Below are 24,836 nucleotides of genomic sequence, written 5' to 3'. Positions count from 1 at the left end.
TCCCACTATCGGCAGCCCTGAAAATGGTTTTCCGTGGTTTCCCATTTTCACACCAGGCAAATGCTGGGGCTGTACCTTAATTAAGGCCACGGCCGCTTCCTTCCAACTCCTAGGTCTTTCCTATCCCATCGTCGCCATAAGACCTATCTGTGTCGGTGCGACGTAAAACCCCTAGCAAAAAAAAAAAAAATAATAATAATAATAATAATAATAATAATAATAATAATAATGTTATTTGCTTTACGTCCCACTAACTACTATTACGGTTTTCGGAGACGCCGAGGTGCCTGAATTTTGTCCCGCAGGAGTTCTTTTACGTGCCAGTAAATCTACACGAGGCTGACGTATTTGAGCATCTTCAAATACCACCGGACTGAGCCAGGATCGAACCTGCCAAGTTAGAGTCAGAAAGCCAGTGCCTCAACCGTCTGAGCCACTCAGCCCGGCATATGTACCTGTATCTTTTTCCTTGAAAAAGGAAATAAACTTGTCGACTATGCAGACCAAAGGACGACAATGATGGTCAGTTTAGAGGATTCTTAATGTAACCTAATTTCACGAAGCTACTCCCGGTTAGGATTATGATGTTAAGAATGTGACATACCGAGTAGGTTTAGGACTAATGCAAATAAAAAAGTATTTCAAGTAGACCTACTCACACATCGGAATCCCAATATTTCCCATACTCCCTTGTGATACGTAGCTTTGCTCACCGTACAATAACTTTGTGAAAAGCGCATACTTGGAACTACTGTTTATCGGAAGTACGTGCATATAACAGTGCATAGTAATTTTATATAATAATTGCATCACAGGATGTGAAGATGATGTTGGTGCTGAGTACAGGCTTCTGGAGTCTCTGGAGGTCATTGAGTGGAAGATCCATGTCCAGAAATGCAGCTTTCCACACATTATTATTATTATTATTATTATTATTATTATTATTATTATTATTATTATTATTATTATTATTATTATTATTATGTCGCTCTCCAGTTTGAGCCATTCCTTCCGTCTCATTTCAGTCAATCATCAGTGATCTGCATGTAGGGCTGTCGCTCAGATGGCAGATTCCCTATCAGTGGATTACCTAGAATTTTCTTACGTTTTCAAAGAATTTCGAAATTCATCGAAAATTTCCCTTGATTAATTATTCCAATCCCTTACTCCTCACCTTATAAGTGAATATTTGCCCCAATTTATCCTCTTGAATTCCAACTTTATTTTCGTATAATGGTCTTTCCTACTTTTCGAAGCTCCACTCAAGCTTATTCGTCCACTAATGTCATTCCATGCCATGCCATGCCATCCATCCATCCATCCATCCATCCATCCATCCATCCATCCATCCATCCATCCAATCCAATCCATCCTCACGTTTTGAATTGTGCTCAGTGGATGTTTTCGAGCTTTTAATTTGTCCTTTCATTTCGTACCATTCGGGGCCGATGACCTAGATGTTAAGCCCCTTTAAACAACAAGTATCAATCAATCAATTCTGATGGTTCACGTTCTCCATTTTCACACCAGGCAAATGCTAGGGCTGTACCTTAATTAAGCCTCTGTCGCTTCCTCCCCACTCTAACCCCTTTCCTATCCCACCGTCGTCATAAGACCTATCTGTCGGTGCGACGTAAACCAAATCGAACAACAAGAAAGTACTACTACTACTACTACTACTACTACTACTACTACTCCGTGTAAGGACGTACCCTAAGGGTGCAACCTTACCCTTTCTCCCCTGTAATATTAAGATATTGATTTATGGTTACTTTTCTTGCTGTTGGGTCTTTTTCAGTGTCTGTAACCATACAGTTTAGGGACCCTACTTGCCGATACGACGTCTTACATTTACCGTTAATCTGGCACGTTGGCAACGTTCAATCACTGCTCTAGCGTGAAGTGCGTGTTGCCACCGCATCGCCGTTAAAGTCACTAGTGATACATTTGCGAGAATATTTAAAGCATATTTTCTTTTTCTGTGGGATTGTAAATCTATTTGGCTAATACCAGGTAAGTAGGATTGTTGCATGTTCGGATAATGCATTTAATAACATAGTTTGTGTGAAATGATGAAAGTGCTCAAATACGTCAGTCTCATGTCTAGATCTACCGGTACATGAAATAACTCTTGCGGGACGAAATTTTGGCAGTAGAACTTATAACATTATTATTTTCAAATCCGCAGTGAACTCGAAAGCTGACCTAAATTCCGTTCACGGAGCTTGGCACATTAGTATTCCTATATGTTTCCTGATAAGCTTGAAGATATAACCAGCCTGCAGGCTGAAAATATGCCCAATAATCTCTCTCCTTACTGGTTACCGGTATTGAAGAGAGAAGGAAATATTCGCGCAAAAGAAAGGGAAGTCATTGGATGTCTGGAACTTTCGAAAATCACACTGCAAAGACTTATTAAATAAATTGCATCGTTTAACACGTCCCTCTTTTCAAGAATATGGTTATAGTACGCCTACTGTATATCAAAATAAAGACAGATAATTTAAGTGAGAAAGTGTGTTTATTTCCTTAATTCCTCATTGAGGAGATATTCATAATTATCTTGATTTATTTCATCTTATCTTTTATCATTTACTAGGGTAGGGAAACATTCATTATCGGTGTTTACATTGAGGTTAGTTTGTTATGGTTATGTCTGTCTGATGATTTTAATATGTAACCAGGCAGGTTAGCAGCAGTGATCAGCCATTACAAAAAAGAGAAAAGAAGAGCATCGGGCGGCGATATTTACTTTTTGGGGTATTTCCTTACGTGGCAATTACTATACTACTACTACTGCTGCTGCTAGTGCGCTACATTCCTTTGGTGTATACGTAGAATGAGAATAATGAGGCCTATTGTCAGAGGATGCTATTTCATATTATCTCCTTGTTTATGTGGCTTGCAGCTATTCTTATGAAAGCCATCCCTTGTCATGCCCTGGCATAAATACTTTTCTTTGTATGCACATTGAGACACTTGTTTTTAAGTTAGACAAAGGGCCATATTGCTTCTGGAACGGATTAGTGCTGTTAGATTGCAGCATAGGCAGGCAAATGATGTGTGGCCCAGACTTAAGATTGCAGTTGTAAGAACTTAGTAATAAAAATACTGAAGCTGTTTCTTCTTCTTCTCTTCTTCTACCGGGCGAATTGGCCATGCGGTTATGGCCGTGCAGCTGTGAGCTCGTATCCGGGAGATAGTGCGTTCGAACCCCACTATCGGCAGCCCTGAAGATGGTTTTCTGTGGTTTCCCATTTCACACCAGGCAAATGCTGTACCTTAATTAAGGCCACGGCTGCTTCCTTCCCAAATCTAGCCCTTTCCCATCCTTCCGTCGCCGAAAACCTTCGATGTGTTAGTACGACGTTAAACAAGCGAAGCAATAAATACAGAAATAAATAAATGATGGTGAATGAAATTGGGTAAGGAGGTGCAAGGAATCGGCTGTGGCCTATAAATAGGGACTGTCCTTGCCTGGAAGTGAAACGGGGAAACACAGAAAACCATTTTCAGGACAGCCGACGGTAGAGCTCGAACAGACAATTATCCCGAATGCAGAGGTTGGCTCCATAGCCGCATTTAAACACACGTGGCCACTCCGCTGGGTATAAGAGTGCAACGTTGAATGATGATAACAACCGGAAGAAATAGATGTTGAGATGTTAATATTGAAAAGGTGTGGAATTATGTCATTGTTACATCGCAAGATAGTATGTTCTCTGTAATAAAGTCTGTAATTTTCTGAAAGTACAGAAATACTTGCCTACCGGGCGAGTTGATCGTGCGGTTAGAGATGCGCAGCTGTGAACTTGCATCTGGGAGATAGTGGATTCGAACTCCACTGTCGGCTGCCCTCGATATGGTTTTCCGTGGTTTCCCATTTTCACAGCACACAAATGCTGAGGCTGTACCTTAATTAAGGCCACAGCCGCTTCCTTCCCACTCCTAGCCCTTTCCTATCCCGTGGTCGCCATAAGACCTATCTGTGTCGGTGCGACGTAAAGCAAATTGTAAAAAAATAAAATACTTGCCTAATTACATTTTGTACTCTTCAATATTGCGTAATGTGCAAGAATACCAAAATGATATCTTCAACATTACAGAGTGCTTTATACTGCTAATACCTATTAGTAGATGTTCAAATTGTTTTGCTCATTATGATTCCATTCTTGATGTAAGAGTAGAAAAATATGATTTGTGGTTTATTGCTGTTAATAATATGAATTATTTCTTTTTCTGTTTTAGGAAATACGAGAACTACTCTCGGATTTCCCGGTGCATTCTGTTCAACTTCAGAGCGGCACTGGTTCCGGTGTAGCACGTGCCTTTCTGGAAGATCCAGAGATGTTAGAAGACTGGGATCGTGATCGAGTATTTTTGTTACGTGGGCAGCGAGTTCCAGTTTCTCCTACACCTACTGAAATGATGTTATGTGTTGCGCGGCTTCCGTTGACTTACACCGAAGCCCAATTCACAGCCCTCGTTAGGACATATGGAGAAATCAGACGTAGTTTTCTCATGATTAGTGAAAAAACAGGTTAGCATTTGTTGATGTTACGTTAATTCTTTTTACGAGGATACATATATCTCAAAACTGGTAATTGGTATTTGGTAACTCCTTCATAAATAATTGAACACGTATTTTTTGTTTGTTTTCGGAAAATTCACTTAATTAGACGGTGGGGGGGGGGGGGGGGAGGAGGAAGTAAACAAAATTGAATTCTGTTTATGGGGATACTTATATCTCAAGAACTGAAGGTCACAGACTTGAAAATTGGCATTTGGAATGTATTTAAAAAAATAAAGAAACATAAATTTTCTTGGGGGAGGGGGGTAATCAACTTAAATGGAAGTGGGGGCTGAATAAGGAGCTGAATTATTTTTTACGAGGATGCTTATATCTCAAAAACTGAAGATGTTACGGACGTGGAAATAGGTACTTGGAATCTCTCTTAAAAATAAAGAAACTTGTTTTTTTTCGACTTGAGAGAAGACTGTTTTTCACATGTAGGGCCTACAATTCTGTGTCACATGGTCATCTCATGCCTCGAAAGGCAATACCACAAACGTGGTTTACAAAGAGTTTCTGGCGTAAATGAAACTCATTTTTTCGGCGAGTTTTTATACTTTAGGGATTTTCAGATAATGTCTCAATACAGCACTGAGGAATGATTATTTTATCAAAGTACGAAATCTACGCTAGCGAAGCCATAGGTAATTGCTAGTTCATTAATAAACCAACTCTTGCATTTCCGCTGTTTGATTTTGTTCATAATTCTGTAGTTACCTGACCAAAAATCCTGCTCTTCCTGCCAATGTACTTCACTTATACCAACCACATCTAACTTTCATCTATCCATTTAACTTTCAGATTCTCTAACCTACCACAAGGATTTAAACTTCTAAAATTCTATGTTCCGACTCGCAGAATGTTGGGATTCATCTTCCTGATCCCCCTCTTATGTTGGCCCTGCCCAGAGATCTGAATGGAGGACTATTTAACTGTGGAATATTTGACCTGGGAGGAAGCAATCATCAGTACATCATTCATTTATTCATGCAGAGAGAGCTGCATGTCCTCTGTTTGTTACGGCTGTAGCTTCCCCTTGTTTTCAACTGTATAACAGTATTAACATAGTGAAGCCATGCTGAATATTATTATAAGCCATATCAGTCAATAATCCAGACTGCCGCCCTTGCAACTTCTGAAAGGCTGCTACCCTGCTTTCGATAAACCATTCATTAGTCTGGTCTCTCGACAGATACCCATCTGATATGGCCCCTCTCTGGAGGGATGAAAAATGTTCTTTTAACTTTGTTTTAAAATTAAACTTTTTGAGTATTGTAAAGGTGAAACTTTTTATTGATAATAACATGAAATTGTTCGAAATTGACAATACAGGCTTAGCATGACTTGTATCACATGTAATGGTTGCACCTACAACTTGGCTAGCTCCTTCATTGAGACACACAAGCCTCCCTACTGCGGCATAGTCATATGGTTCAAAGAGGAAGCCATTGATAGTAATGGGTGAATATTTCAAATGAATTTTGAATTGGAGGAAAAAAATTACATTCCATCCAGGGTTTAGTCAAAGAAAGTAATATATAGAATTAAAGGTAGCAAAATTGAAATCTTAATCATTTCTGTGGAGACGGACTACAGAGCTGAATAATTAATCTTGCTTTTTACCACCTTTTTTTCAGACACAAAAGTTAGTTTTCTTCCCATAATCATTTCTAAGGTTGATGATCTCTTTTCTTTTTGCAAATGGGGATTATAGTTTGAAGAAGTTTTCGTGATTATTGCTGTGACTGTTGTATCACTGGATCCTAGGTTTGAACACAGATCCATCAGATGGTTCGTGGTTTAAGTATAGGTTTCTCTGTCATTTAGTGAAAACGATGGTTCTCTCCTTGCATTGTCACTGTCTTCTTGTATCTGTAGAAGTGCCTCTAAGGTGCAGAGTGATTTTCAGTTAGTTGAAAGCTGCCAAAATATTTTCTGTTCTTTCAAATTAGTTTATTATTGTCCTCCTTTGGGTCAACAGTTCATAGACTGGTTTGATGCAGTTTCTCATGCCACTCCATCCTGTGCTAACCTTTTCATTCCTGCATTACTACTACATCCTACATCTACTCTAATCTGTTTGTAATATTCTTGCTTTGGTCTACCTTTACTGTTCTTACTGTCTACACTTACCTCAAAAACTAACTGAACAAGTTCTGGGAGTCTTTAGGATGTGTCGTATCATTCTATCTCTTCTCCTGGTCAAATTTCACCAAATCGTTCTCCTCTCATCAATTTTATCCATTATCTCTTGATTTGTGTTTCGATTTACCCATCTCACCTTCAGCATTCTACTGTAACATAACATTTAAAAAAATTTCCTCTCTGAGCTTATTACTGTCCATATTTCACTTCCGTACAACTTCGTACTCCAGACGAAAGTCTTCAAGAAAGTCTTTCTAATTCCTGTATCAGTGTTCAAAGTGGGCAAATTTCTCTTCTTAAGAAAGTCCCACCTTGCTTTTGCTTTTGCTTTTGCTTTTGCTTTTGCTTTTGCTAGTCTGCATTTTGTGTCCTCCTCACTTCTACCATCGTTACTTACTGTACTACCCAAGTAACAATATTAGTCTACTTCCTTTAAGACTTTGTTTCCTAAACCCAATACTTTCAATCAGTCAATATTGGTCTGCATTTAGGGCAGTCGCCCAGGTGGCAGATTCCCTATCTGTTGTTTTCCTAGCCTTTTTCTTAAATGATTACAAAGAAATTGGAAATTTATTGAACATCTCCCGTGGTAGGTTATTCTAATCCCAAACTTCTCTTCCTATAAACAAATATTTGCCCCAATTTGTCCTCGTGAATTCCAACTTTATCTTCATATTGTGATTTTTCCTACTTTTAAAGACACCACACACACTTATTTATCTACTAATGTCATTCCATGCTATCTCTCAACCAACAGCTTGGAACATACCACTTAATTATAAGCTATAAATTTCATTTTTGTTCCGTATTGAAGTGCAATTATAAGAAATAAATTGACAAGAGGGTCCACCTTTTCAGTGCAATATATCAAGTAAGTGATATTACATCAGTCTTGGGACTAGTTTCAGCCACTTAGTGGCCATCTTTAGCCAAATAAAAATTAAACAGATTATGTGATAACTAAAACATATGTATACCAGGCGAATTGGCGGTGCGGTTTGGGGCGCGCAGCTGTGAGCTTGCATCTGGGATATAGTGGGTTCGAACCCCACTGTCGGCAGCTCTGAAGATGGTCTTTTGTGGTTTCCAGTTTTTCACACCAGCAAATGCTGGGGCTGTACCTTAATTAAGGCCATGACTGCTTCTTTCCCGCTCCTAGCCCCTTCCTATCCCATTGTCGCCACAATGTGACGTCCCTCTGCACCCTGGAGCATGGGACACCAGATATCACACCTTGAAATCATACTACAATTCCTTCCCCAGATATGTTCCAATTTTCACATTATTTCAAAGAGTAATATAGGAGTAGTAAATATTTTTGTTCCACAGTGCAGAAGGCAGGACTAGCAGGCAAGGACTTTTAAAAATGGCTGGGCTGGAGGTTTAAATGCCCTGGCTACATCCTGGTAGTCAAAGTATTAAGACTTGGTAAAATAATGAAGTTAATAGAAAAAAGGGAATGAAAAATGAAGGGTTGGAAGTTAAAAGAGAAAGAAATAAGGGAAATGTTTCAAGAGGATCTGAAGAAAGAAATTCCCAAAGATGACTTGAACAGTGTGGAAGAGGAATGGACATGTTTCAGAAATGGATTTGTAAAGTGTGCAGTAAACACCTGTGGAAGATTATCAGGGAGGAAAAAGGAAAAGGACTCGTTGGTGGAACAGCAGGGTAAACAAAGCCATTAAAGAGAAATGAATGGCTGGAGGAAGTAGATAGGCAGCAATAGTACAGAGAATTGGCAGAAATATAAAGAAGCCAGTAAGGTATGTAAGAAAATAGTAAAAGAAGAGGAACAGAAGAGCTGGGAAAGTTTCACAGAAACTTTACAGGAGGATATAAAGGGAAGTAAAAAGGTTTCGTATGGTTTAGTGAAGAATAGCTTACAAAATAGAGAAGATACAAAATTTGTAAAAACTGAAACAGGGCCGATATTGATGCATAGAGATTACATACTAAAAAGGTGGGAAGAAAACTTCTCAGAATTGCTAAATTTTAAATACAGTAAACTGGTGTATGAGAAGGAGCAAGAAGAAACAATGGGGAAAGAAGAAGAACAAGGAAAGGAGTTACCAATTTTAGAAATAGAGGAAGCCATACAAAAGATGAAGAGCAGTAAAGCAGCAGGAGTGGATGAGGTAACTATGGAAATGGTAAAAGCAGCAGGACCAGTAGGGCTACAGTGGCTGTATAGATTATTTAGAATAATCTGGAGGATGGAAGAGATCCCAGAGGAGTGGGGAAAGGGCTTAATTATCCTGATATTTAAAAGAGGTGATAAAAATGAATGCAATAACTACAGAGGGATCACCCTTATTACCCATGTAGCTAAGATATTTGAGAGCAGGGGCAGTTATTCCATGGAATGAAGGGAATGAGTCATTCCCTTAAAAATTATTACACAAAGAAAAAATATATTTAAGCATGTTATTGCAGCCAGTACTTATCTTAAATTTTGTGTTGTTTTATATAATGTGTAATTAACTTTGTTTTAACATGACAGTGATGCATGGGCAGTTGAGAGTTGCAAACACACGTCTTGTCTCCAAGAGCTATGCAAGGATGTGCTATCAAAGCCGCTCGTCAGGCAAGTGGCTTGCCAAACTCGACCATGGCTTCACTCTGGTCCCTTTGTAATTATTCACTTGGGTTCGGGAAGCTCTGCCCTACTGATCTGACTACTCATTCCGTTCAAGAGTATTTGTATGTGATAAAACTTGTGAGAAAAATGTTGAATTGTGCTTGTGTTTTCAACTGAAGTGAAATATCATACAGTGAGTCGTACTTTTTAATTTACTTTGTGTTATTTGTGAAAATTGCACCAAATTTACATGCACACATATAAATTAAAGGAACTACTGCGATTCTGCCAGCTTAGAAGGGAACACATTTACAGTGCTCATTTCCTGCTTTGAGTCTCTAAAGCATGACAACTGTCGGGGAGAGTGAGGAGAGCTGAGGGGAGTATGGATGCATATTAGAATCTCTCTTAATCCAGGGCGAGAGTTCTAGGGCTTTTCAAGAGAAGAGTAATATAATTTCTGGTGGAAGACCAATCCCTGATTTACCGGGTGTAAAAACTAAAACGAAACGTTGTGTTCGACACTTTAATGCAGCGCAGTATGGAAAAATAGGCTGGTTTTGTGGTTGTCAAAAAACAAAACATCAAAGCTCTACTGCTGGCCTTGCGTTCTATTTTCAAATGAAAAGGGGGTGTGGAACAGTGTAGGCTTCGTTGACATGAATAACTTGCTGAAAGCATCCCAGCGTCATCAGCAATCACAAACACATATCCGAGATGAAATTCTGTTAACAACTTTCAGAACGACCAGAATAGATTTGCAATTCGATCAGCAGCGTAAACTAGAAACAATGAAATATAACGAGTTGGTAAAACAGAATAGAAAGGTGATCCAACGACTGATTGACATTGTAATGTATTTTGTAAGACAAGAACTTCCTTTCAGAGAGCTTGCAGAAGATTAAAGTTCCTTAAATTGTGGGAATTAAATAGAACTCATAATGCTGCTGAACGAGTATGACGACACACTGGCAAATCATTTGCAGAAACAACGGTGTTCACAGGTCTTTCACATTAAATACAAAACAATTTAATTGACGGAGTAGCCAGTGTGTTATTGACTGAAATAAATAAATAAATAAATAAATAAATAAATAAATAAATATCACAGTCACCATTCATGACGATTATTATTGATGAAACTATTGATATTTCTGCCCATTCCCAACTTTCAACCATTGTTAGGTACACGTCTGCTGATGGAGAAGTACAGGAGCGATTTCTTGGATTTACCGACGTAAGCGCCGATCGCAGTACTCCTGCTCTTGCAGATCACATGTTTCACGTAATGGACGATTTCCACTGTGGTTCTAAACTAGTCTCTCAGTGTTATGATGGAGCCGCAGTGATGTAAGGAGGCCTCAGTGGTTTACAGAAAAGAGTGAAAGACAAATACCCTGACGCTATATTCATACATTGTTTTGCTCACAGACTGAGCCTTGTCCTTACACAGACAACTTCTAATATAAAGGAATGTAAAATATTCTTCATGACTAAAAAGCTTGGCCTCTTTCTTTTCTAATTCAACGAAGAGAACTGCTGCATTAGATAAAGAAGTCAAGAGAAGATTTCCGAAAGTGTGTCCAACACAATGGAATTACAATGTAAGACTTGTTGAAACGGTTCATGAACAAAAAGAAGAATTAGTTCAGTTGTTCGAGAATATACTTGATAATTGAGAGCAATGGGATAGTCAAACGTATCACGAAGCTCGAGGTTTTAACAGTGTTCTCTCAGAATTCCAGTTCAATTTCATTTTATTAGTATTCAGCAAGATATTTTGCTTAACCGATTCTCTCTTTGAAATTCTTCAAACGAAAGCACTGAATGTAAATTTCTGTATTGCCAAAGTAGAGGAAACAAAAAGTATAATTCAAGAAAAAAGAAATGAATTTGAAAGAGTATGGAACAAATGTCAAGAGAGTTATGAGCTGCCAAAAGAAGAGGCTATGTCAAAATGAAACCTGCGACATAAATTCACACTACCCTAACATATATTGCGAGATATATGACAATATACATACCTAACTAGAAGTTTGGTTGCAAGCACTCGAGAAATTGACATGTTTACAGTTAGTTGATCAAATGAACACGAAGAAAAGTTTTCCTGAAGCAGCATTCTGTTCTTTGAAACAATGTTATGGTCAGCATTTTGACCTCGCCCGTCTCAAAAGCGACCGCAGCGTAGCTTATTTCTGCGATGAGTATCTTACGATGGGAGTTCTAAAACTTTTGTTTTATTTAAAAACTAGTGGATTGTCATTTTCTGCCTTTTCCGAACTGTTTAAGTTATGTGCGTTGATTTCAACTATTGCAGTGTCCAGTGCTAGTGCCGAACGTTCATTTTCGTTACTTCAGAGAATCCACATCTACTTTAGAAACACACAGGGACAACAGAGACTCTCGAACTTGTCTCTACTCATCAAGGGTTATGAATTTCATGTTGTTGGTCCGTACTGAACTGAGAATAACATATGAATAGTAACACAGTAAGGTTTCCACCTATTCAGTACTAATATGCTATAATATATTAGTACTGAATAGGTGGAAACCTTACTGTGTTACTATTCATATGTTATTCTTGTCTCTACTGTCGATTGAGAAGACCTTACTAAAATTGAAGTCATCAAAGAATGAAGAATTCTACAGCCTTGTCATAGAAGAATTCGTCAAGAAGGAGAGGCGGATAGAATTAACATTCAAATAGCACAAGACAATGCAAGTTATTATATTTATTTTACCGTATGTATCTTCTTAGCTTATGATATGTGCTTCCCTTACTGTAAGTCACGCGCCACCACTGTTTGAGAGAATATTGGACGGAAGACTGAGGAGGAAGCTGGAAGGAGAAATGGAAGAAGAACAGTATGGTTTTAGGGAAGATAGATCAACATTGACCTGATCTTTACATTAAGACATATGATGGAGAAAAGATGGGAGTTTGGAAAAGACATAGTGATGACATTTATTGACATTGACATTGAGAAGGCTTATGACAGTGTGCCCGGACAGTTGGTATGAGACACATTAAGGAAAAAAACAAGTTAACAGAGTGGAAGTGCAAATGATAAAAGCTATGTACAAAAATTGTGTTAGTAATGTGAAGACTGGTATAGGAAAAACAAAATGGTCTAAAATTGAAACTGGTCTCCAACAGGGAAGTGTACTATCCCCCATACTATTCATCATAGTCATGGATGAAATTCATAAGAACAGTAAACAGAGATTGGGAAGACAGGCAACAAAAGCCATGTTGCTTGCAGATGATATAGTGATATGGGGTGAGGATGAAACGGAGGTGCAAAAACAAGTAGATGTAAGGAGTCAAGAGATAGAAAAATTTGGGATGAAAGTAAGCACAGAGAAAAGTAAAACAATAGTGATGACAAAGGAAGGAAGGAAGGAAGGAAGGAAGGAAGGAAGGAAGGAAGAGGAAAGGCAAAACTGAATGGTAACATTCTGGAAGTGGTTAAAAGTTTCAAGTACTTGGGAAGTGTGATCAAAGAAGATGGAAAGATTATCGAGGAAATTGGAAAAAGAATACAACAAGCAAACAGCTTCTATCAGAGTGTAAGGGGTATTTTGTGGAACCAAGATGTCCCGAAGAAATGTAAGAAAGTATTATATTCAACCTATTATGAACCCATACTAACCTATGCAGCTGGATCGTGGACTACAACAAAACAAGAAGAGAATAGAGTACAGGCAGCAGAGATGAAATTCCTACGAGGTATCGAGGGCAAGACCATAAAGGATAGAATTAGAAATGAAGAGATAAGGAAAAGGACAGAAGTCTTGAAACTTCAAGACAGGATAGAAACAACAAAGCTAAAGTGGTATGGGCATATGATGAGAATGGAAGAAGAGAGAGTGAAAAAAAAAAAAGAAAAAAAAAGAGGCATTTTCATAAAAGTTAACAGGAAAGAAACCACGAGGAAGATCCTGAAAGAGGTGGACAGATTCAGTGTGCGATTTCATAGAGAAGAGGGGAGGAAAACAGAAGATATACTTAATAAAGGAGAAGAGTAGTGGAGAGACAGGCAGCGATGAAGGTCCTTGATTCATAAGCCGACCGAGGAAGCTGGAAACGTGAAATGAAGATGATGATGATGAGTAACAATGTAAAGGAGAGGGTGTATAATTCTCTGGTAAGACCCCAATTAGAGTATGTTTCCACTGTATGCAGTCCAAACCAGGACTACTCAGTGTGATAACTGGAAAAGATCCAAGGGAAAGCAGTTAGACTTGTTCTGGGTGATTTCCGACAAAGGAGTAGTGTTATGAAAATATTGGAAAGTTTGGGTTGGGATGACTTTGGAGTAAGAAGATGAGATGCTCATCTAACTGGTATGTTCTGAGCTGTCAGTGGTGAGATGGTGTGGAATGACATTAGCAGACAAATAAGCTTGATTGAGGCTTTTAGAAGTAGGAAAGATCATAATATAAAGGTTGAATTCAAGAGGACAAATTGGGGGAAATATTAATTTATAGGATGGGGAGTAAGGGATTGTAATAGTGAATCATTTCATTATGGGAAACGTTCAATTAATTTCCAAATTCTTTGAAAAGATTTAAGAAAAGTCTAGGTAAAATAACTGAAAGGGAATCTGCTACCTGGGTGACAGCTCTGTTTGCAGATGATTGATTGATTGATTGATTGATTGATTGATTGATTGATTGATTGATTGCAAGAATGAAGTAGATAAAAAGTGCAGGACAGCAAAGGAAGAACGGCTGAAAGGGAAGTGCAAGGATGTTGAAAGTTGTATGGCTGCAGGAAAGTTAGATGCTGTACAGAGGAAAACTGAGGAAACCTTCGTAGGAAGGAAAATTAGGTGAATGAATATGATGAGCTCAGAAGATAAAACATATCTATTGGGCGAGTTGGCCGTGCAGTTGTGAGCTTGCATCTGGGATGGTAGATTCGAACCCCACTGTCGGCAGCCAAGAAGATGGTTTTCCATGGTTTCCCATTTTTCACACCATGCAAATGCTGGGCAGTATCTTTCTTAAATGACACTGCCACTTCCTTCCCATTCCCCAGCCTCTCCTATCCCATTAGCACAATAAGACCTATCTACGTCGGTGCAACGTAAAAAAATTGTAAAAACACTTCTAGGGAAAGAAGATAACGGCAGAACTATGGCAGGAAAATGGGAGACCCAATTTCGAGGTAATAATTCAAGAGATCTTTGAGAGATCTAAATAGGAACAAGGCACCTAGAATTGATAACGTACCCTCAGAATTACCAACTGCCTTATGGGAAACTGGCATGGTGAGATTATTCCATTCAGTGTGTAAGATGTACTGTATATACAAAAGAAGTGCCATATGATTTCAGGGGCAGACAAGTGTGAAAACTACCATACCATTAGTTTAGTATCTCATGATACTGACTTTTGTCTGATTTTAGAGTGTTAAAATTAAGATGGACAAGGCCACACACATGGCATTCATAGATTTAGAAAAGGTATTCAGCAATGTTTATTGGACCAAGCTGCTTGGGATTGTTAAGGTGATCAGGATTAGATACCAAGAAAGGATTATCTACATTCTGTGCAAAAGTCAGCCTGCAGAATGGAATAAGGCAAATCTGCAGTTTGATACCCCTTCCTTTCAATGTTTATATAGAACAGGCAATACAGGAAACGAAAGAGGAAATTGGAAAGTAAATCAGAGTCCAAGGACAGGAAGGCAAAACTACACCTTGTCAGGTAAGGGTCAGTTTTCAGTGGTGGAAACTCGAGCTGAACATGTTCGTTCACTTTTCCATCCAGACTTGATGAGGAATCTTTAGTTGGTGCTCGTTGTGGGGTGGCCTGGTGAATGGAATGCGGTGGGGTGGATGCTAGTGATGACGTGTTGGAGAGAGCTGTAGAGGCTGTTCTGACTTGGGTCGGGACTGAGACTGGGACACTGACAGGAGGATTATGACCTTCAAGATAGTATCTGGAAACTGTCTGTATGAACTGTAGATAGGTAATTTTTGTCTGGGTATTGGACTTCTGGAAGAGACAGAAAGAATTGAGAAGGGTGCACTGTAGTAAGTAGAAGAAACGCTTTTTCAGCCATTTACGAGTTTTCCTCATGAATCAATCACTACTGATCTGCATTTAGGGCAGTCGCCCAGGAGGCAGATCCCCTATCTGTTGTTTTCCTAGCCTTTCCTTAAATGATCGCAAAGAAATTGGAAAATTATTGAACATTTCCCTTGGTAAGTTATTCCTATCCCTAACTCCCCTTCCCATAAATGAATATTTGCCCCAATTTGTCCTCTTGAATTCCAACTTTGTCTTCATATTGTGATCTTTCCTACTTTTAAAGACACCACTCAAACTTATTCGTCTACTGATGTACTCCTACGCCATCTCTCCACTGACAGCTCAGAACATACCGCTTAATCGAGCAGCTCGTTTCCTTTCTCCCAAGTATTCCCAGCCCAAACTTTGCAACATATTTGTAACGCTACTCTTTTGTCGGAAATCAACCAGAACAAATCGAGCTGCTTTTCTTTGGATTTTTTCCAGTTCTTGAATCAAGTAATCCTGGTGAGGGTCCCATACACTGGAACTATACTCTAGCTGGGGTCTTACCAGAGACTTACACGCCCTCTCCTTTACATCCTTACTACAACCCCTAAATACCCTCATAATCACGTGCAGAGATCTGTACCCTTTATTAACAATCATATTTATGTGATTATCCCAATGAAGGTCTTTTCTTATATTAACAGCTAGGTACTTACAATGATCCCCAAAAGGAACTTTCACCCCATCAACACAGTAATTAAAACTGAGAGGACTTTTCCTATTTGTGAAACTCACAACCTGACTTTTAACCCCATTTATCATCATACCATTGCCCACCGTCCATCTCGCAACACTATTGAGGTCACCCTGCAGCCGCTCACTATCTTGTAACTTATTTATTACTCTGTACAGAATAAAATCATCTGCAAACAGCCTTATCTCCGATTCCACTTCTTTACACATATCATTGATAGATATATATATAAGAAAACATAAAGGTCCACTAATACTGCCTTGAGGAATTCACCTCTTAATTATTACAGGGTCAGATAAAGCTTCGCCTACTCAAATTCTCAGAGTTCTATTTTCTAGAAATGTAGCCACCCATTCAGTCACTCTTTTTTCTAGTCCAATAGCACTCAGTTTTGCCAGTAGTGTTCCATGATCTACCCTATCAAATGCCTTAGATAGGTCAATCGCAATGCAGTCCATTTGGCCTCCTAAATCCAGGATATCTGCTATATCTTGCTGAAATCCTACAAGCTGAGCTTCAGTGGAATAACCTTTCCTAAACCCAAACTTAGTAAAATAACTAACGATGGCAGAAGTAAGGAGGACATAAAATTCAGATTAACACAAGCAAGGAAGAGCTTTCTTAAGAAAAGAAATTTGCTCACTTCAAACATTGATATAGGATGTTTTTGAAGACTTTCGTGTGGAACGTGGCATTGTATGGAAGTGAAACATGGAGGATAACTAACTCAGAAAGAAAGAAAGAAAGAAAGAAAGAAAGAAAGAAAGAAAGAGAATAGAAGCTTTTGAAATGTTGTGTTACAGAAGAATGCTGGAGGTGCGATGGATAGATCGAATCACGAATGAAGATATACTGAATCGAATTGGCGAGAAGGGATAGAATGTTAGGACACTCAGGACTTCTTCATTTGGTTTTTGAAGGAAGTGTAGGTGGTAAGAACGGTAGGGGTAGATCAAGGTATGAATATGACAAGCAGATTAGAGCAGATGTAGGATGCAATAGTTACGTAGAAATGATAAGGTTAGCACAGGATAGGGTAGCAAGGAGAGCTGCATCAAACCAGTCTATAGATTGGTGACTCAAACACACAAACCCAAGCTGCATTCTGTCAAACCAGATATTAATTTTTGCAAACATGTCTAATATAATCAGAAAGAATCCTTTTCCCAAAGCTTACATGTAATGCATGTCAAACTGACTGGCCTGTAATTTTCAGCTTTATGTCTATCACCCTTTCCTTTATACACAAGGGCTACTATAGCAACTCTCCATTCATTTGGTATAGCTCCTTGAACCTAACAATAATCAAATAAGTATTTCAGATATGGTACTATATCCCAACCCACTGCCTTTAGTATATCCCCAGAAATCTTATCAATTCCAGCTGCTTTTCTAGTTTTCAACTTTTGTATCTTACTGTAAATGTCATTGTTATCATAGGTAAATTTTAATACTTTAGTATTACTCACCTCCCCTATCTGGACATTATCCTTGTAACCAACAATCTTTACATACTGCGGACTGAATACTTCTGCCTCTTGAAGATCCTCGCATACACACTCCCCTTGTTCATTAATGATTCCTGGAATGTCCTTCTTTGAACCTGTTTTGCCTTAAAGTACCTGTACATACCCTTCCATTTTTCACTAAAATTTGTATGATCACCAATTATGCTTGCCATCATGTATCCTTAGCTGACTTCTTTTCAAGATTCAATTTCCTAGTAAGTTCCTTCAATTTCTCCTAACTTCCATAACCATTTCTAACTCTATTTAGTTCCAACCTGCACCTCCTTCTTAGTCTCTTTATTTCTCTGTTATAATATAGTGGATCTTTACCATTCCTTACCACCTTTAAAGGTAAAGAACCTATTTTCACATTCCTCAACAATTGCTTTAAACCCATCCCAGAGTCTGTTTACATTTTATTTACCATTTTCCAGTGATCATAGTTACTTTTCAAAAACTCCCTCATGCCTGTTTTATCACCCATATGGTACTGCCTAATAGTCCTAATTTTATTACCTTTCTTTCTTTCAGATTTATTTTTAACTACGACAAAAACAGCCTAGTGATTACTAATACCATCTATTACTTAGGTTTCTCTATAGAGCTCATCTGGTTTTATCAGCACCACATCCGAAATGTTCTTCTCTCTAGTTGGTTCTATCACTTTATGAATCAGCTGCCTTTCCCATATTAACTTATTTGCCATTTTTTGTTCATGCTTCCTGTTGTTCGCATTACCTTCCCAATTGCCATTTGGTAAATTGAGATCACCTGCTACTATCACATTCCTTTCCATATCATTTCCAACATAGCTGATCATCTTATCAAATAATTCTGAATCAGCATCAGTGCTACTCTTTCTCGGTCTGTACACTCCAAAGACATCAAGTTGTCTATTATCTTTAGAGATGATCCTTACACCCAGAATTTCATGTTTTTCATCCTTAACTTTTTCGTAGCTTACAAATTCTTCTTTCACCAGAAATAATTCTCCCCTTCCCACCATTCCTATCCTATCTCTACGATACACACTCCAGTTCCGTGAGAAAATTTCTGCATCCATTATATCATTTCTCAGCCATGATTCAACTCCTATTACAATATCTGGTAAGTATATATCTATTAAGTTACTTAATTCAATTCCTTTGTTTAAAATGCTTTTATAGTTGAGCACTAACATTTTTATGTCATCCCTACTTTATTTCCAGTTCCCTGTTCGCTTAACACCGCTCCCCTGAATGTACCTGCATATAATACTTCTAAACAAGTTTCCTAACTTACATGTACCACTGCGGTTTAAGTGGAGGCCATCTGAGCGCAGATCCCTGTCTCCTACCCTCCCATTAGGATCTAGAAATCTCGCTCCCAGTTTCCCACATACCCACTCCATAGTCTCATTTAAATCCCCAATCACCTTCCAGTCAGTATCACTCCTACACAGTATTCCACTAATAACAATCTCCGCTTTCTTAAACTTCACCCGTGCTGCATTTACCAGATCCCACACATCTCCAACTATGTTGGTACTTATATCAGCTTGCCTTACGTTGTTGGTACCAACGTGAAACACTACCACCTTCTCCTTCCCCTCCTCCCTCTCTTCTACTTTCCTCAACATCTGCCTCAACCTAATTCCTGGATAACACTCTACCCTGGTTCCCTTTCCTCCACACCCTTTCCCCACATGTTTAACAATGGAATCCCCCATGACCAGAGCCTCAACCCTACCCACCTCATTTGATCCCCTCCCCTCCTGGTCAGCCCTATCTTCTCTCACTGCTGCAGGAGCTACTTACTCCTCCCTTTTCTCCCTCCCATGACCCTGTTCCACCTGTCTTTTCCTTTCCACTACACTACATTTCTCTTTCCTAGCTTTTCCCTTCCTCCTACTTCCACACATCTTAGCAACAGTTCCCTGTTCCTCATCTTCCCTCGGTTGTTCTACCTCCAGTGACTCGTACTGATTTCTCACAGACGCCTGTCCTAAATTCTGATCCTGAACAGAGCCCTTAGCCTGCAATCTCCTTCCCCTTAAAACATTAGACCACCTGTCTTCTACAGTTCCCCCATTTCCGTCCCATCCCTCCTCTACACCTACTGTATCCTGTACATTATTTGAGGGAGGCCTACTTTCCTTCCTGTCTTCTGAGAGAATCCTAATTATCTCCTTCAAACTCTCCAACTCCTCCCTCATACTCCTTAATGCCTGGCCACACCCACAGTTCCTACACTTGCACTCCTTACCCACTATTTACGGAATAATGGGAAGAAAATAAAAAATAAAATATCTTATTCTGTGCAAAATGAAAATGAAAGGAAAGAAATATTGCCTATAAAAATGAAAATAAAGAGATATTGTCTAGTATAGGAAGGGATATAGAGCAAGGTATTGGTCAGCTGTGTCTGTTTAATGCATGTGCTGATTGTTATCTGCAATGGATACTGGCTTCATTGTTTTTCTGCCGAACTTTAAAGTCGCTTAAACCATTCCAGCAGAATGCATGCATGAAATCATTGTGATTATTTTCTCGTCCATTCAAGAGAAGAGAGGAATTTCCCCATTACATTTCAGTGTCATTTCCCCTCTTTTCAAGGATATTTGTTGCTCCTTAAGATCCTTTGGTACTCCCCTGTTTTTACTGATTGTCCCACACACGGTAGTATTCTGTTCGCATAGGGTTTTTGCAAGAGCAACTCTGTTGTAGTAATTAACCATGTAAACAGAATACCCTAGGCCTAAATATGGACTGAGAAGTTAGAGGACAGTCTATTTAAGGCCATTCCACTTGCTTCATAGATAAGTAATTTGCAAATATACCCCATTTTTGATTCACACACCATCCTAACCATAATAACATAGTTATTTTAGACAGATTGTAAACCCGAAAACTTAACCAGCCTCTCCAAGCAAGCATGCCCTCATCTAAAGCTATATTTTGGTTGGGACTGTAAACCACCGAAAACTGATCTGAAAGTTTTTCCAATATTGGCCTGATTTTATAGAGCCTGTCTGCTTTGTTTATATAGTTTCTACTCTTGCTAAAATGTAAAAAACATCATGATATTTCTTTCAGATCTGTTCATGGACATAGTCTTGGTAAATACAGGCATTGAAAACACGGGAACTTTGGTCCAGCACATTTTTAGATCCGGCTTCTCTATAATTTCGATAACTAACATCAAACCGATAAACTGTTTCATTTTGACCATTGAAACATGTTTCCAAGTTTGATAGATTGAATATTTAGTGAACGGACGCAGTGCTCTACTGATAACCTGCTGTGCATATAAATTAGTCTGCCCACAAACATTTGCAAAAAACTGTTATTGATAAGTAATATTTACAAAACACATTCTATCTTCACAGTTTGGTACCTCTACATTTAGGCCCACATATCCTAAAAACTCTACTAATGGGGGAGAATAGATTGAAGAGGTGTCAGATAGAGGAACACTGCCTGGTATTTCAACATTATCCCGCACTGTTGTTTCGTCCTAATCACTTTCACTCTCGCTATCAAAATCTGGCATCATTTCAACAGCTTCCTCAACAGATGTAAACTTATTGCTCACCATACTGTGTCTTGCTAGTGGCACTAGCACAACAACACTGGAGGCAAGAGCGGGGGCTTGGAATATGCCGGAAAATAAATTTTTTTTGCTGGGTGATTATAGCAAGGAATTACTGTTTTGACATATGTTAATGAAGGTCAGAACTTTCATCTAACTACCATCTTACGCCTTAAGGCAGATATGGGAGAATACACTGGTGAAATGTTATCCGCCTTAAGGCGCCTACAGGAGTCAGTGTGTTAATTTGGCTACGACCACTTTATGGTCTCCTTCAAAATCTACTCTTAGCATTGCTGTCATATCTTCCAGTTGTCAACGTTTCTCCTTCTCCACCAGAATAAGATCAGTCATTGTCTTTGTCTTTATATCGCCCCAGACATTATCTAGTTACTTTTTGTGAGTTATTTTTTCTAAACCACGTATTGCCAATAATTAATCCATTCCTTTTACAAAAATCTATTACCAAATCTCCTTCTTCATCTTGGTTTTCATAACTATAGGGGCCAATTATCTCTTATTTCCCCTATCTGTCTGTTCCAACATGTGCATTCATGTCTCCCATTATTATAACCTCTTTGTCTTCAATACAACCTTCCAGTTCTTCTAGAAACTCTTCTAAACATTCATCTGCATTCCCCAATTGGGGTGCTTAAACATGCATAAAATCCCTGATTCCACACTCAAATCCAAGTAAAACTTTAATTATCCTGTCACTGATCTGGTCAATTTTCACCACATATTACGCTAGGTCTTCTCTCAATATAACACCACCACCATTTGTTGCCATCTTTCCTCTACTCCAATATAATCTATATCCTTTCTTCAATTCTTTTTGACCTTTCCCCTTCCATTTTGTCTCATTTATTCCCGTCATAACTATGTCTTTCTTCTCCATATACTCTATCAGTTCTTCTACCTTGCTCATGAACCTACTACGCTGGCGCAGCAGGGGGAGAGGTGATACTCCCATGTGGCGCGTCCCAGGTAGCAGATAACGGGGTCTTAACCGGCTTGCTGGCGGACTTCAGGGAAATAAAATACCTCTTGTGGACCAAACGCACAACCCCCTGTGAGTGGGGGACGCAGGCGAAGAATTCACCTACAGTATCCCCTGCCTGTCATAAGAGGCGACTAAAAGGGGTGACCAAGGGATGATCAAATTAGAACCATGAAACCACTTGTGAATAGTAAAACCATGCGGGGAACACCATGGGTCACTTTTACTTGCGCGTAGTACCACTATGTTGGGTACCCAATAGGTTTGCGATTAGTAGCAAACGAGAGCGCGACGGCTTTTACAGTACCGGTACCTGTGATTAGTAGCACTATATGAGCGACACCATGGGATGAGGGAACCCATGGTTCTGGCTTGCCTATGATTAGTACCCACTATATGAGGAACACCACAGGATAGTAAGAGTCCCTGTGGTTAGTACACTTATGTGATGAACACCATAGGTTTGCATTGCCTGTATATGGCGCCGCAATGTGCGAAACATCGTAGGTCTGTAATACATGTGCGAATTTCATTACCTGTGAGTAGTACCGCATCATGACAATTACCATGGTTCTACTTTCCTAGTGATAAGTACCATTGTTAGGGGCCGCTGACTTGGTTTTTGGACCCCTTTCGACTGCAAGCATCATCGATTCAGTATTGTGCTATAGAAGCAGTCCCTTGGTCAGTAATACTATTGTTCTATGCCAGCTTCTGTGCGTGTGAGGCACTGTGGGTCGGTTCCACTGATCGTTTTAAATTTACATCCATCCATCCATCCATTACCCACCGACCCATCCATCCACCCACCCATCCATTTCGGTACCATTAGGGGCCGATGACCTAGATGTTAGGGCCCTTTAAACAACAAGCATAATCATCATCGTCTACCTTGCCATTCAAAGTCATTATATTAATGATACCGATTCTTGTTGTGCCTCGTAGCTCACTTCTCACAGTTCCCCCAGAGCACCGGAAACTGCGCGTCACTTCAGGGTGACGCCCTAGAATTTTCCAAGGCCTCTATTCACTTGCACTCATTTTATAGGCTGTTTGTACGATGGGTTGGCCACTCCCAAAGGCATTTTATTACCTTCTGCCAGGTTCAAATTAGGCCACCCCTAAGATGGAGTCAGGTGCCTCTTGAGTACAGACGCTTCCACCATCTCCACCTTACCGAAAGTCCATCTTTTCCACCGTAGATGCCGTTGAGGTCTTAACCCAGGGCAAGGGCCCTCCGTATTTGACCCCTGGAGAGAGGGTGTCCCAGTATTTTAAAGCCCCCAGAAATTGGGCTATTTACATCTTTACTACAACCCCTAAAAACCCTCATAACCATGTGAAGAGGTCTGTAACCCTTCTCTACAACCTTGTTAATGTGATTGCTCAAATCAAGATCATTCCTTACATTAACACCTAACAGTGATCCCCATAAGGAACATTCACCCCATCAACACAGTAATAAAACTGAGAGGACTTTTCCTATTATTGAAACTTACAGCTTGACATCTCGCGCCGTTTACTGTCGTACCCTTGTCTGCTGTCCAACTCACAACATTGTCTAAATCTTTTTGTAGTTGCTCACAATTCTGTAATTTATTTACTACGCAATACAGATTGACATCATCAGCAAATAGCCTTGTCTGTGATTCCAGTTCTTTACTCATATCATATATACAATAATGTTCATAAAAACAGAACACCTTGATACACTACAGATAGGAAGTTCTTATTCAAAAGACGTGTTCATTAGTATATTCTGCAGAAATGATTAGCATTTGTCACCTAGGTTCAGCATGTATCCTGTTGCCTATTAGACACTGGGTCCTCCATGGGCACTGATAACTTGTTCCATGCGTAATGGCATTGGCGCATATACGGCACAAATGGTGTACTGGGGTATAGCAATCAATGCTGCATTCACCTGGTTCCACAGTTCATCTTTGGTGGTTGGCATTGAGTCACAGTGCCGCACCCGTCGTTTCACCATATCCCACACATTTTCGACTGGCGACAAGTCCAGTGATCGAGCGGGCCAGGGCAACGTTCTGACATCCTGTGATAACAAGAAGGCACGTGTTCGTGCAGCAACATGTGGTAACGCATTTTCCTGCTGAAATATGGCATCTGGGGTGTCGTGCAGAAAGTGTATGGCTACGGGTCGCCATGTTGCAGGATGTCATTCACGCAGGCCAAACTTGTCAGTGCCCTGGACACGTACCAACTGTGATTTGTTGTTGTACCCAATAGCACCCCACTTCATAAGGCCTTGAGTTGGCACTGTATGTCGTGTGCGAATGCAGTCAATGTGATGCCTCTCCCCGCTGTCTGCGGCAAACCAAAATGCGGCCATCATTTTCAAACAAACAGAACCTGGATTCATCCAAAAACACTATCTGCTGCCATTCCTGTCCCCAGTGATGTTCCATACACCATTGCATTCTAACATGTTTATGCACATTAGTCAAAGGTAGGCGGAGAAGTGGACAGCGCACCAGTAACCCAGACCATAATAAACAGTGACAGACTGTCACTTCTGATATTGTATGATGTGTTATACTGTTCCACTGTTGCGCCAGAACCGAGGAGGACACAGATCTGTTCTGCAATGCCATTCACATGAGGTGTCTCTTTCTTGGGGGGTTGGTCTGGGTCGTGCGACCAGACCCATTTCGTAG

General features: G+C 39.6%; 1 protein-coding gene across 1 annotated transcript in view; it reads left to right on the top strand.

Annotated features, from left to right (window-relative positions):
- Positions 1–24,836, top strand: part of LOC136863578 (ribonucleoprotein PTB-binding 1) — a 434,340-nt gene that overhangs the window by 321,922 nt on the left and 87,582 nt on the right. Inside the window, exon 2 of the mRNA XM_068226204.1 lies at positions 4,249–4,540. Coding sequence (XP_068082305.1) covers positions 4,348–4,540 — 193 coding nt within the window. The 5' untranslated portion in view covers positions 4,249–4,347. The remainder of the gene's footprint in view (positions 1–4,248; positions 4,541–24,836) is intronic.

Source organism: Anabrus simplex, chromosome 2 (genome assembly GCF_040414725.1).
Source record: "Anabrus simplex isolate iqAnaSimp1 chromosome 2, ASM4041472v1, whole genome shotgun sequence".
Classification (NCBI taxonomy): domain Eukaryota; kingdom Metazoa; phylum Arthropoda; class Insecta; order Orthoptera; family Tettigoniidae; genus Anabrus; species Anabrus simplex.
Note: the sequence above shows the minus strand (reverse complement) of the source record. Positions and strands in the feature narration are given on the sequence as shown.